Source organism: Pseudophryne corroboree, chromosome 6, assembly GCF_028390025.1.
Source record: "Pseudophryne corroboree isolate aPseCor3 chromosome 6, aPseCor3.hap2, whole genome shotgun sequence".
Lineage (NCBI taxonomy): Eukaryota > Metazoa > Chordata > Amphibia > Anura > Myobatrachidae > Pseudophryne > Pseudophryne corroboree.
Genome location: NC_086449.1, coordinates 377,117,247 through 377,131,351, shown reverse-complemented (window position 1 = coordinate 377,131,351; position 14,105 = coordinate 377,117,247). Strand labels below are relative to the sequence as shown.

The following is a 14,105-nucleotide window of genomic DNA, read 5'->3' as shown; positions in this document are numbered from 1 at the left end:
AGGTATTTCTTCCAGAAGAAATAGCTCTGGAACTGCAGACGATGGTCAGGGAAATTCTGAGGCCGACGAGTGTGTCAATCCATCACTGTACTCGGGTTCTGTGGAAAATGGTTGCGGCGTACGCAGCCATTCCGTTTGGCAGGTTTCATGCCCGGGTGTTTCAGTGGGACTTGCTGAGCAAATGGTCCGGGTCTCACCTGCACATGCACCGGAAGATAAGTCTATCTCCCAGAGCCAGAATTTCTCTCCTGTGGTGGCTACAAGGTTCTCACCTCCTAGGGAGACGACGGTTCGGTATCCAGGATTGGGTACTTCTGACAACAGATGCAAGTCTCCGGGGCTGGGGCGCAGTCACCCAAGGAAGAAACTTCCAGGGGAAATGGTCGCTCCAGGAAGCTTGTCCCCACATAAATGTTCTCGAGTTAAGAGCCATTTACAACGGCCTGCTACAAGCAAGAAGCTTTCTTCAGGGTCGACCTGTCCTGGTACAGTCAGACAACATCACAGCGGTGGCACATATAAACCGTCAAGGCGGCACAAGGAGCAGAGCGGCCACAAGAATCCTTCGCTGGGCGGAACAACACGTGAGCGCCCTGTCAGCAGTCTTCCTACCGGGAGTGGACAACTGGGAAGCAGATTTCCTCAGCAGACACGATCTCCATCCGGGAGAGTGGGCTCTTCACCAAGAGGTATTTGCAGAGGTGACAAAGCGTTGGGGAATTCCGTTGAGCGATATGATGGCGTCTCGTCTCAACAAGAAGCTCCCGGGGTATTGTTCCAGGTCAAGGGACCCCCAAGCCAGTGCAGTGGACGCCCTGGTGTCTCCGTGGGTGTTCCAGTCGTTGTATGTGTTCCCTCCACTTCCTCTCATTCCAAAGGTACTGGGGATTATTCGACGAGCAAGGGTTCAGGCGATTCTCGTTGTTCCAGATTGGCCAAGAAGGGCCTGGTACCCGGATCTTCAGGAATTACTGGTGGAAGATCCTTGGCCACTTCCTCTAAGAGAGGACCTGTTGTTGCAAGGTCCAGGCGTGTTTCCAGACTTACCGCGGCTGCGTTTGACGGCATGGAAGTTGAGCGCCAGATCTTAGCTCGTAAGGGTATTCCCGGGGAGGTCATTCCCACTCTCATTAAGGCTAGGAAGGAGGTTACGGCGAAACATTATCACCGTATTTGGAGAAAGTATGTTTTCTGGTGTGAGTCTAAAATGGCTCCTGCGGAAGATTTTCACTTAGGTCACTTTCTCCACTTTTTGCAGGCAGGTGTAGATGCAGGCCTGAAATTAGGCTCCATCAAAGTACAGATTTCGGCTTTGTCTATTTTCTTTCAAAAAGAATTAGCTGTCCTCCCAGAGGTGCAGACTTTTGTGAAAGGAGTAATGCATATCAATCCTCCGTTTGTGCCTCCTGTATTTCCATGGTATCTTGATGTGGTCTTACAGTTTCTCATGTCTTCCTGGTTTGAACATTTGCGTAAGGTTGAGTTGAAATTTCTCACTTGGAAGGTAGTCATGCTGTTGGCGTTGGCGTCTGCCAGGCGAGTGTCAGAGTTTGCGGCCTTACCTCATAAGAGCCCGTACTTGATTTTTCGTTCGGATAGGGCGGAATTGAGGACTCGTCAACAATTTCTGCCGAAGGTGGTTTCTTCATTTCACATTAACTAGCCTATTGTGGTGCCGTTGGCTACGGATGCTGTGGCAGTTCCAAAGTCTCTGGATGTTGTGAGAGCTTTGAAGATCTACGTCACCAGAACGGCTGTTGCCAGGAAAACTGAGGCGCTGTGTGTCCTGTATGCTTCCAACAAGATTGGTCATCCTGCTTCAAAACAGACTATTGCACGCTGGATTTGTAGTACGATTCAGCAGGCTCATTCTTCGGCCGGGCTACCAGTGCCGAAGTCAGTAAAAGCCCATTCTACCAGGAAAGTGGGCTCATCTTGGGAGGCTGCCCGAGGCGTCTCGGCTTTACAGCTTTGCCGAGCAGCTACTTGGTCGGGTTCAAACACTTTTTCTAAGTTCTATAAGTTTGATACCCTGGCTGATGAGGACCTTGCGTTTGCTCAGTCGGTGCTGCAGAGTCGTCCGCACTCTCCCGCCCGGTATGGAGCTTTGGTATAAACCCCATGGTCCTTTTGGAGTCCCCAGCATCCTCTAGGACGTAAGAGAAAATAGGATTTTAGTACCTACCAGTAATCCTTTTCTCCTAGTCCGTAGAGGATGCTGGGCGCCCATCCCAGTGCGGACTGTTACTTGCAGTGTTTTCTTGCTGGTTAAATTAGTTTATACACGGGTGGTGTATTTATTGTTTTCAGCTTGTTGCTGTTGTTAATTCATACTGTTATCTGGTTTACTGTTACTCCGGTTGTACGGTATGTTTGTGGTGTGGGCTGGTATGTTTGTAGCCCTTAGTTTAAACAAAAATCCTTTCCTCGAAATGTCTGTCTCTCCTGGGCACAGTTCCTGTAACTGAGGTCTGGAGGAGGGGCATAGAGGGAGGAGCCAGTTCACACCCAGTTAAAGTCTTTTCAGTGTGCCCAAGCTCCTGCGGATCCCGTCTATACCCCATGGTCCTTTTGGAGTCCCCAGCATCCTCTACGGACTAGGAGAAAAGGATTTACCGGTAGGTACTAAAATCCTATTTATTTTTTTTCTCCGGTAGGTGCAAGTACTCACCCAGCCATGGCTACTGCTTGTTTAGCAAAAGCCATTGAGGGCTGGGTAGATGCACTGGAGGGCAGTCTCTCTGCAGAGGTTACCCGGGAACAGCTCTAATATTTTTCTCATATTAAAGACGTGGCCGGATATATTAGGGAAGCAGCCTGGATACAGGAATATTTACTTCCAAGGTATCAGCAGCTTCTATAGCTGCTAGAACAGTGCTCTGGCTTCGCTATTGGAGAGCGGACTCCGATTCCAAGAGATTTTGTTTGGCTCTGGGCTAGACAAAATGGTAGCTACTGTAGCAGCTTCCAAAACAACCTTCCTGCCTTTGCCTGCGACTTCTAAGACCAAAGCATCATTTTTTTAAATTTATTTTTTTAGGTCCTTTCGGCCACAGGGAAAAGCCAATGCGCAGGCTTTTCCCAATCAGTCCAGTTCCCCATAAGAGTAAGCCAAGAACAAAGCAATAGTGGGCTGCCCACTGTGCAGTGAGTATTTTTAATGCTGTTGGACGGGCTGCTGCACTTATGGTGACCAAACCTGTGAACAACAACAATAATAATAAATCTTGAGAGTGCTGCGCTCAGTCTCTTGGGTGGCTTTAGGCTAAATGGTTAGCTATAGTTCAAGAAAATGCAGGAGTGAGTAATGCAGACACAACTGTACTTCTATGAGTGCAACAAGAATTTTACTGGCGCATAAATACATACAGTGACACTATGTGAAACAATATTTCCAATGTATCAGAGTTGCAGAAACTTGAGTGGAAGGATCTTAGGTATACCATACAGCTGTTCGTGTTTGGCTGTATACAGGAGTTCAATACATATATTAAGTCAATGGATATGAATTCTTAGAGGAACAATAAAGAATATTGTGGACAATAAAGCATGCAAAAAAAAAAAAAAAATATATATGTGGTAAAGTGAATAAAATCACTGAAGAGAAAAAATTGGGCTGCCAGACGATCAGCTTCAAAACCAGACTACAAACCCTCTGCCTGACGGAACAGCCCTCCATCTGGGAATCCCCAGAGTGGAGGGCTGTAGAGCCCTGGGGTCAGACTACCACAGACACCTGGGTACAGGAAGTGGTCTCGCACGGATACATTCTCACCTTTTCAGAGACGTCCTACGCAGTACTTTTGTTGTACTGCCCCTCCAGCATTGGCTCCAGCATTATAATGCTAGTTCCGTCACTTCAACAACGGACAGGGTTTTACTCCACACTGTTCCTGGTGCGCCAACCAAATGGCTCTTTTCAACCCATACTCAAACTCAAGGCTCACAACAAGTTTGTCCAAGTGCCTAGGTTTCGCATGGAAACCTTTCGTTCCTTTGTCCTGGCCTTGGAAATTGGGGACTTGTGGCTTCTCTGGACATTCAGGACGCATACCTGCATGTACCTATCAGTGCCATCCATCAGCGGTACCTCAGCTTTGCCATTCTTCACCAGCATTATCAGTTTCGGGCACTGCCCTTCGAATCTACGGCCCCTCTGGTTTTTACCAAGATTATGGCAGTCATAGCTGCACATATCAGGCATCGGTGAAACCAGATTTTACACTACCTAGGCCACCTACTTACTCTGTCTTGGTCTCCGGAGGGTCTGCAACAGCATCTCCATTTGACCATTGCCTGTCTGCAGACGCATGGTTGGATTATCAACTGGAAGAAATCCTCCCTGGCTGCGTCTCAAAGAATATTACATCTGGGAGCCATCCTAGATTCTCTGGCTCAGAGGATTTTTCTGCTGGCAGACAAGATAACAGTACTTCATCTGCGCAGTTTTCTTCAATGCTGGCGAGGTCCATACACTCAGCCATGCAGGTCCTAGGAACCATGGTTTTCACCTTCAACACAGTGGAATATGCCCAATTTCACTCCATACCTCTGTAGCACCTGATTTTGTCACGATGGAACGGACAGCATCATCTTCTTCTCAGTGCCCAGACAATGGTGTCTGTCGCTCTTGGTGACTTCAGACGTCCCACTTGGACAAGGGCTGTCCATTTTGGATTTCGGATTGGGCACTGCTCACCATGGATGCCAGTCTCTGGGGATGGGGAGCAGTGACGAGCCAAAAACCCTTTCAGGAGCTTTGGACTGTCCTTGGGCGTCGCCTGCCCATCAACATACTGGAACTCAGGGCAGTGTTCATTGCACTGAGTCGGGTGCAGGTCCAATCCGACAATGCGACTACAGTAGCTTACTTCAACCATCAGTGATGCATGCGAAGTTTAGCTGCTATGAGAGAGATGACTCTCACATCCTCGTGTGGACAGAATGTCATCTTCCAGCAATGAGTACTCGAATTGGAAGCGGACTACCTAAGCCGATAGGGCATGCATTCAGGAGAGTGGGCTCTACATCCAGAGGTCTTTCAGGATCTAGTGGACAGGTGGGGTCATCCAGAAGTGGATCTCATGGCATCATGCCACAACCACAAACTACCAGTATATGGGTCAGGGATCCCTAAGCTGCCTTTGTAGACGCTCTGACAGTACGGTGGGATTTCAATCTGGTATACATCTTCCCTCCCAGTTTCATGTCTTCCAAGCCTGCTTTGCAAGTTCAAGCAGGACGGGACGCACAATGCATCTCATAGCTCCACACTGGCCGAGGCATCTTTGGTTTGTAGACCTGCAGGGACTTTTCCTCTTAGACCTTCTTTAAGGCTGGGTCTATTAACACAGGGTCCGTGTATACACCAAGACATGGCTCAGCTGTCTTTGACGGTGTGGCTTTTGAGACATCCCTTTTAAAATGTATAAGTGCTTCTCAAGCTCTATTTAAAGACCATGCTTAAAGCAGGCAAGCCTGACTCAGCAAAGATTTACAGAATTTAGCACACTTATTTCCATGGTGTTCACCAAGGAACTGCAATCCTCCAACTTTCAGAGTGGCAAGAGTCCTTGCTTTCCTTTCAGCAGGATTGGACTTGGGTCTTCGTCTAGTGTCCCTCAAGGGACAGGTATCTGCCCTGTCTATGTGGTTTCAGAGAAAGATTGCTTCTCTGCCAGATATCAGAACCTTCTTTCAGGGGATCTTCCGTATTCAGCCTCCGGTGGCTCCGTGGGACTTGTCTTTGGTTCTGTAGGTGTTACAAGTAGTTCTGTTTGAACCATTGTACTCTGTGGATTTAAAGTGGCTATTGCCTCTACTTGCAGAGTGTCTGATTTAGCAGCACTTTCGTGTGGCTCTCCCTTCTTGATTTTTCATACAGAGCTTTCCTCAGGACCAGGTCTGGATGCATTCCTAAAGTGGACTCAAAATTTCATATCAATGAAGAAATTGCGGTTCCAGCCTTTCCAGCTCCAAACCCTTCCACAAGTGATGTATTGTTGGATGTGGTGCGAGCACTTCAGATTTATGTGGAGCAAACTGTCTATAAATCTGATGCTCTTTTTGTTTTGTACGCTTTTCACAAGAGTTTGGCCTGCTAACAAGCAGACCTTGGCTCTATGGTTTCGAAAGACCATTGCTCGGGCATACATGGAAGTGGATCTACCTGTTCCTGTGGTGCCCAACGCTTATCCCACTCAGTCTGTGGGGCATTCATGGGCGGCTAGTCGTGGAGCGTTTGCCGAACAGTTGTGCAGAGCAGCCATGTGGTCTTCCGTCCATACTTTCATCTGCTTTTATTTAATACCTTTGCCTCCCAGGATACTGCATTTGGGCGACGGGTTCTCCATTCTGCTCAGGAGCATCCCCTCTTTTAGGGGATACTGCGTTAGGACATCCCCATGGTATTCCTGTGGAGCCTATGGACCTTGAAGAAGAAAATGAGTTCTGGTAGAATTACCATTTCTTTGAGATCCATAGGCTCAACAGAGCTCCCATCCTGACGCACCTGGCTTGTGAGTATTACTAATATTATTTGGTCATTAGCTCTCCTGTTCTAATATGAGTGTGTTTCTTGTTCATTCTTTCTTCTCACCTGTCCTGTTCCTGCCTTGGGCTTGTTTACTAAACTGAATGGCCTGGAGGCGTTATAGGTGAGGGGTGACCCAGTGCATTCTGGGACCAACAAGCTTTAACCGTTTGGTGTACGGTTCGTTCCAAACCACGTAAACCCTATGGTATTCCTATGGAGCAAGTGGACCTCGTCGAAATAGAGCTAATCATGGTAACTCTACTAGAACTCTTATTTTTCTATACTTTTTTTAAGCTGTCTTAAGGGTTGTCAGTTGCTCCACTGTGGGGCGACATAGTATGCAGGGGTAGCCCATTCTCCATCTGAGTCGGGTAGATTGACAGTAGATGGTGGCCTTTAAGTTTTTTGGAGTAAAGGGTGAAGTCTTGGCTTCAATTTAATGTAATTGATTTCAAAGGTGTTTAATGCTGTCGTCTTAGGATGCCACTTTGGCTATGATGGTTTGTCAAAATCCACAGCTTTTGTTGAACCACCAAGGGAAGCTATCCAGTCTTATGGTCTTATGTTTGCTGCCTTTTGCTATGGCTGTTTGTTTTAGTAGCAATACTTCTGCAGGTGCCCTGGTAGGAAAAAGTAAACGTGTTTGTAGTATTTGTGCAATACCACCTTGGCCTGGAAGGTCATTGTACACAGATTCTGCGCATGGTAGAGCGCACAGTGTGGCGCCTGACTTATGTATGAACTGATCTCTTAAGTCATGCCCCACTTTTAACAAGCTGTCTGCACAAGCTCATTACACTTTCACCTGGGGATGGGGGGCTCAGCAAAGCCTGGAAGGCTTTTTCTAGGCCTCCATTGCTAGCAAAAGGGTCCATACCATTTATAGATGGCATAAGTGGTGCTGTCGCAAGCAACAGTAAGCTAAATGCAGAATGGATGCTATAACCCCTTTAGCGAGTGCTGAAGGGGTTATAGTTCATTCCTAAATGGAGCTCTTTGTGTGTTTTGGTATTGTGAGCATGGTGCCTTCTCAAAGTATCAAGCTTGCAGGATCCCTGTATGTGCACACAGAGACAAATTTGAATAACACATTACAACACCAACTTCAGGTCAAATGCAACATGTGCTGTAAAACCTAGTGTAACTTGCCTAATTGACCATGTCATCTATTGTCTTATTTCTTCTTGGCAGAACTAGCACTTGCTTCACTGTTCAGTCTGAATGCATTGTTTGATTTTTGGAGGTATTTTAAATCCACAATGACATCACCTAGTCATATGCTGAGCCCCTCACAGCAAAAGCTTCTAGGAGTACCGTATTCGTGTAAGTACACTCTGAAAATATACTAACCACTACAGTTTGTTTACTGATCATTGTGATTGAGGGCTGGTAATGATAGAATTTAACTTCCCTTGATAAACCCCTATCTTATTGATGTATTATATATATATATGTAGTGTGTTTTTGTTTTTGTTTTTTTAATCCTGAAAACAGACTCTTGTTAATAGAACATTGATGTTTGTGTTCCATTATGTTTACTCATATACTTGATACAGGTTGAGTATCCCTTATCCAAAATGCTTGGGACCAGAGGTATTTTGGATATGGGATTTTTCCGTATTTTGGAATAATTGCATCCCATAATGAGATATCATGGTGATGGGACCTAAATCTAAGCACAGAATGCATTTATGTTACATATACACCTTATACACACAGCCTGAAGGTAATTTTAGCCAATATTTTTTATAACTTTGTGTATTAAACAAAGTTTGTGTACATTGAGCCATCAAAAAACAAAGGTTTCACTATCTCACGCTCACTCAAAAAAGTCCGTATTTCGGAATATTCTGTATTTCGGAATATATGGATATGGGATACTCAACCTGTATGTGGCATTTTATAACTGTTTTACAGCTTTGCAGTCTACTCCACCTAATGATCACTTGAAAAATAGGGTCCCAACAACCACTCCATCTCCTAGCATGCAAGGGCAAAGTGTACTAAGCTACAGTCCCTCAAGTTCACCCAGCACCAATCCCAAGTTCTCTTCCAGCTTCATCAGTGGGTACAGCCCTCAGATACAAGCTATGTTACCAAGCAGTGGCAGTTCTTTTGCTTCTGCACCCTACTCGCCAAACAGCAGCTACACAAAGGTAAGCATTGCAATGATTTCTGGTAGTAATAAATAATTGCCAATCTATTTTAAATCCACACTTGAAAATATTATCTATATAATAATTGTCTAAATATGTGATGGTTCTGACATGCACAGTGGGAGTCCCCCTACTGGCAGGACATGACAGGCGAGGAGGGTAACTATAACCAGGGCGAGGGTTTGGCATGGATCGGACAAGACCTGGCCCCTATTAGTAAAGACATTATCTTCTCAATGCGATTGGAACATACAGAATCCTTCTAGATCCATGCTACACCCTGCAAGGTTGATAGCCGGTTGCCTCGTGTTTTCTCCTATGTTCTGGAGGAACTGGCCTGTACTGAATCTGCACATTCTGTTGTGGAGTTCACGATGCTTGGTGGTGAGGCACTGCAAGCTGTTTTAGCTGAACCTGTGACAACTGACCACATGCATCTGAGTTGGTTTTTGATCTAGTAGTAGTATTTTTACTGGGTTGGGTATGTGTGACCGGCGGTCAGGAGACAGGTGGTCACAATACCGACGGCGGGATCCCGGTATTTAGATGGTGGGAGCGAGCGTAACAAAGCCCCTTGTGGGCTCGCCACAATGCGGGCTCGGTGGCGAGCGCAGTTTCTATTCCCATTCTATGGGTGTCGTGGACACCCACGATGGGAATAGTCCCGGTTGGTCGGCATGCTGACCATCGGGATATTGAGGGTCTGGGATGTAGGTACCGGTATTGTGGATAATTTTGTGCACCTTACAATTTCAATATGTTTCTGTCTGATGCCAGTTTCGAACAGCAGGAGCTGTGCACCACAACTTCTGATCATACCCACCTGTGGGGGGGGACAGCTTTGCTATGTGCTCATGATAGCAGTGGTCCCCCAGTTGGATGGTTTTTATTTTAGAAAATAGGGTTTTTGTGCTTGTGTTGAGTAACTTTATGTTCCTATTTGTTAAGATATTAATTGTAGGAACTGTTGCTATTTTTCTCACTCATGTTGGTTTCTGTTTGACTTATGGGCTTAAAATTAACTGGGTGGGTATATATAGAAGAAGGATCTGAACATCTTCTACTTGAAGAGCCAAAATCTGTCTGATAGCAGTGTCCCCCCAATGATTTAATTCAAGTGTAATAGTCCCTTTTGCATCACCTCTTTTTTGTTTCTCTACATGATGTATATCTGCTTCCAGATGCAAAACTTTAGCCCCACGCTAGGATCACCACAATATCCTAGTAGCATTGGGCCAGTGGAAAGCGGTGGCTTAAGATCTCGCTACCGTTCTTCACCATCTGCCTACAGCTCCCCTACAGGCAATGATGACTACATTACGGATCTCAAATTACTGGACACGTTCCTTCGTTGTGAAGAAGAAAAACAGCAACGTGCTCAACTAGGTAGGAGGCTTAAATCAAGTCTGCTATACCTACTATGTAAATGTATTTATTTACCAAGGATTTTACAATTTATTGGAGCTTTAAACCCCTCCCCTGCGAGATCACATTGCTTAGCATAACAGCCACTATTTCTTGGTGTGGTAACTAATGAGGTGAAGAGGTGTTCTTTAATTCTGCAGTGTTACTAGGCTGCTACTTCATCGTGACAGACTGACTGCAGGTAAAATCTGCAGATGTGTGTAGAACTTGGTATATGTTTTTGTTTTTTACCTTGTGCCACTATACTGCTCAGACCTGAACAGAGATGACTAAATATGAGAAGTGTTCCCAAGTGCGCTATCAGCAGCAACTGGTATGGGGATGGTCAATAGCTCCAAAAGTATATATTGAATAAATAAAATAGGAACCAGCGCTGGCTGAACAAGAATATGTATATAATATATTAAAAAACAGCTTGTTTAGCAGTAATATATTTATTAAAAGACATGCTGTTCAGAAGCTTTACCACCAGGATCTTGATATACAGTCTCTGGCACCATTGGGACTCTCCTGTCATCTTGGAAAACCACTGCAGCATCTATGCGACTCAAATGTCCTATATATGTCATAAGGACCATTTCTTATTCACCTTTTGGGACTGCCATGCTTCCAAGGAACTGTTATCTAAACATCCCACCTGCGTTGAAAGGATTTACTGCCAAGTGACCTTTTATGGGGAGTACCGATTCCTAGAAAGCTGGTTTTCATGTAAACTGGAATTGCATCCATTCCTGCTGCTGAGTGCAAAATTCCTCATTTATGATACTAAGGAGAACCCTAGCCAGACAAGAAATCAAACATTTTCCTGAGTGGTTTACTTACCAATACCACACATATTGTGAGTTTATAGGTGTGTGTGTGTGTGTGTGTGTGTGTGTATATATATATATGTGTGTGTGTATGTATGTATATATATATATATATATATATATATATATATATATATATGTATATGTATATATTTATTTATTTTTAAAAATGTTGTTGCATATTCTTGTACAGCCAGCGCTGGTTCCTATTTTATTTAAGAGATTACTAAATAGTTTACATTAGTCCCTGCCCAATTGTAGATTATAGCTCAAAAAACATTTTAACAGACTTGCGTGCACACTCACAATTTCTAAGGTAATTGTTAACATACAGTGTGTTTGAGGAAAACTGGGACACCCCGAGGAAACCACCGTAGCAAGTGAACAGCATGCAAACTACACACCTACATGGCCGTAACCCTAACATGGTGATGCAGCAATGCTACTACTGGTCCACAATGGTTGATCAGTCTATTTGCAAAAATGTCCATGCACACTATAATAGTTTAATTATTGTAATCATAATTTATTTTGACTGTTAATCCTCAATTAAAAGCTATAGAAATGCTGTAATTAACATAGGTTACTTTATGTGAAGTTACACATAGCAACTTCACATAGTAGCTGGGAGTGCCTCTGTATTAGTGTGACATCTAATGTTTCTATTGCATATGTGTTAAGGGAGTCCAGAATCCAACTCCTCATCTAACAGCCCAACCTTCTGGAACTATAGCCGGTCTATGGGGGATTATGCACACACTTTGAGGAAGTATCAGTACCAGTTGGCATGCCGGTCTCAAGCTCCTTCTGCACACAAGGATGAAGCTGATCTTGGCTCGAAGCAGGCAGCGGAAGAGGTACAGTAGTATAGGCTATACTAGCATTTTTTTTTCACCCTATATACATCATTAAATTGTGCAGGCAAGGCACTTTTGACTTTGTGTACAATCTAGTACAAAGTATAGTCAAAAACCGCCATAGTCAAAATTGCACCGTGTGTATAGACAATATCTGTACTTCCGGGCTCTGGGGAAGTTCAAGGGAAGTGGCATAGCTAATATCTCAGTGTGTATGCACCTTTGTCCTCCCAGGTTCTCATTTATTTATTTTATTTATTTTTTAAATGTATTTAATGAAATGATTAAAGGCCCAGGCAGTATTTAGTGTCTAGAGAGGGAAGAGCTTTCAGTTTTAGAGGGAGATCTAGAGTGCCAAAGCTTCTGTACAGCACTTCTGTCTCGGTGTTTCCAGTATCACGTAGAGAGAGTTCAGAAAATGTGATTTTTATACTGTACAATCGTTCTTATTCTACTCGCCTCAACTGACATTGGGCTGCTTTTATAATCAAAACATCTGTGACAAATTTTTTGTCTAATTGGAGAAAATAGGTGCGTTTACAGTGCAAATCAACCACCCGTACATCATCTACTTAGGGTGGAATTTACCACTTAACTGACAGGGTCAGATTACAGGCGACCGCGCTGCCCCAAAGTGTCCCCTCGTTTTTGATAAGGAGATCCGTACTGCATATATGCATAATATAATATTTTAAAAAAAAATACTTTTTAAACTTCAGAAATAAACAATGTTATGAATGGTTTTGAAGGGAAAATTTGTCAGTTTAGTGGTTAATTAGTTGTGATAGATTAACGCGGACTATTGGATACCCGGAGGCTATCCAATTAGCCCCCGAAGCCGGCACTTATCTGTTTTGTTTGGTGGTGTTTTTTTTGTTTTTTTCTTCACCTTCCTCAGTGGGTGAAAAAAAAATCCCTGATAACTCGGAGGTTAACTGGTTCCGTGGCCCTGTTAACGCACAAACCCATGAACTTTTCATGGATTCTGTGTGTTAATGCCCGTTAACATGTTAAGTTAATAAGGCTATCAGGAGAAATCTGTAGTGCAAATGAATAACCCTGAGTGCTAACGGGCGTAATTTACTGCGATTAATTGAAATCACCCCCTTGGTGTTCTTTTGCTAAATACGGATACATTTCATTTTCCAAGAGAATGTTGTATATGCCAGATGCATTTCTCATACATCCTAGAGGATGCTGGGAACGCATCAAGAACCATGGGGTATAGACGGGATCCGCTGGAGACATGGGCACTTTAAGACTTTGAATGGATGTGAACTGGTTCCTCCCTCTATGCCCCTCCTCCAGACTCCAGTTTAGATTCTGTGCCCAGTGAGACTGGTCACACACAGAGGAGCTCTACTGAGTTTCTATGAAAAGACTTTGTTAGGTTTATTATTTTCCGGTGAGCACTGCTGGCAACAGTCTCCCTGCATCGTGGGACTTAGGGGAGAGAAGCAGACCTACTTCTGTGAGTTTCAAGGCTCTGCTTCTTTGGCTACTGGACACCATTAGCTCCAGAGGGTCTGATCGCTAGGTACGCCTAGATGCTCGTTCCCAGATCCCGTCGTCACCCCCCTTGCAGAGCCAGAAGTCATAAGACGGGTGAGTAGAAGAAGATCTGAAGACTTCAGTGACTGCTTTGAGGTACCGCACAGAGGCCGCGCTGTGCGCCATGCTCCCACTCACACAGGCACTGTAGGGGGGTGGAGCCTGCGTGCCCTGGGCAGCATATAAATTCTCAACAGAGACTGTCAAACAAATATATAAGTGCTCAGGCACTAGATTTAACCCCTGCCAGTATAAATATCTGTAAGAAATAGCGGGGCTGAAGCGCGGCATTAAAGGGGTGGCGCTTACCCCTCACAGCTCATTTCAGCGCCATTTCTCTAACGTCCTAGTGGATGCTGGGGACTCCGAAAGGACCATGGGGAATAGCGGCTCCGCTGGAGACTGGGCACAAAGTAAAAGCTTTAGGACTAGCTGGTGTGCACTGGCTCATGACCCTCCTCCAAGCCTCAGTTAGATTTTGTGCCCGAACGAGAAGGGTGCAATCTAGGTGGCTCTCCTGAGCTGCTTAGAGTAAAAGTTTAAATAGGTTTTTTATTTTCAGTGAGACCTGCTGGCAACAGGCTCACTGCATCGAGGGACTTAGGGGAGAGAAACGAACTCACCTGCGTGCAGAGTGGATTGGGTTTCTTAGGCTACTGGACATTAGCTCCAGAGGGACGATCACAGGCCCAGCCATGGATGGGTCCCGGAGCCGCGCCGCCGGCCCCCTTACAGATGCTGAAGCAAGAAGAGGTCCATAAATCGGCGGCAG

The 14,105-nt window shown here is 44.9% G+C and overlaps 1 protein-coding gene across 6 annotated transcripts in view; it reads left to right on the top strand.

The window, feature by feature from the left end:
- The window catches only part of TMEM209 (transmembrane protein 209), a 161,590-nt gene that overhangs the window by 19,659 nt on the left and 127,826 nt on the right, over window positions 1–14,105 (top strand). For all 6 annotated transcript variants that reach the window (XM_063926745.1, XM_063926744.1, XM_063926747.1 and 3 more), the window contains exons 4-7: window positions 7,727–7,858; window positions 8,453–8,691; window positions 9,873–10,077; window positions 11,607–11,782. In XM_063926745.1, the coding sequence (XP_063782815.1) occupies window positions 7,727–7,858; window positions 8,453–8,691; window positions 9,873–10,077; window positions 11,607–11,782 (752 nt within the window). The remainder of the gene's footprint in view (window positions 1–7,726; window positions 7,859–8,452; window positions 8,692–9,872; window positions 10,078–11,606; window positions 11,783–14,105) is intronic.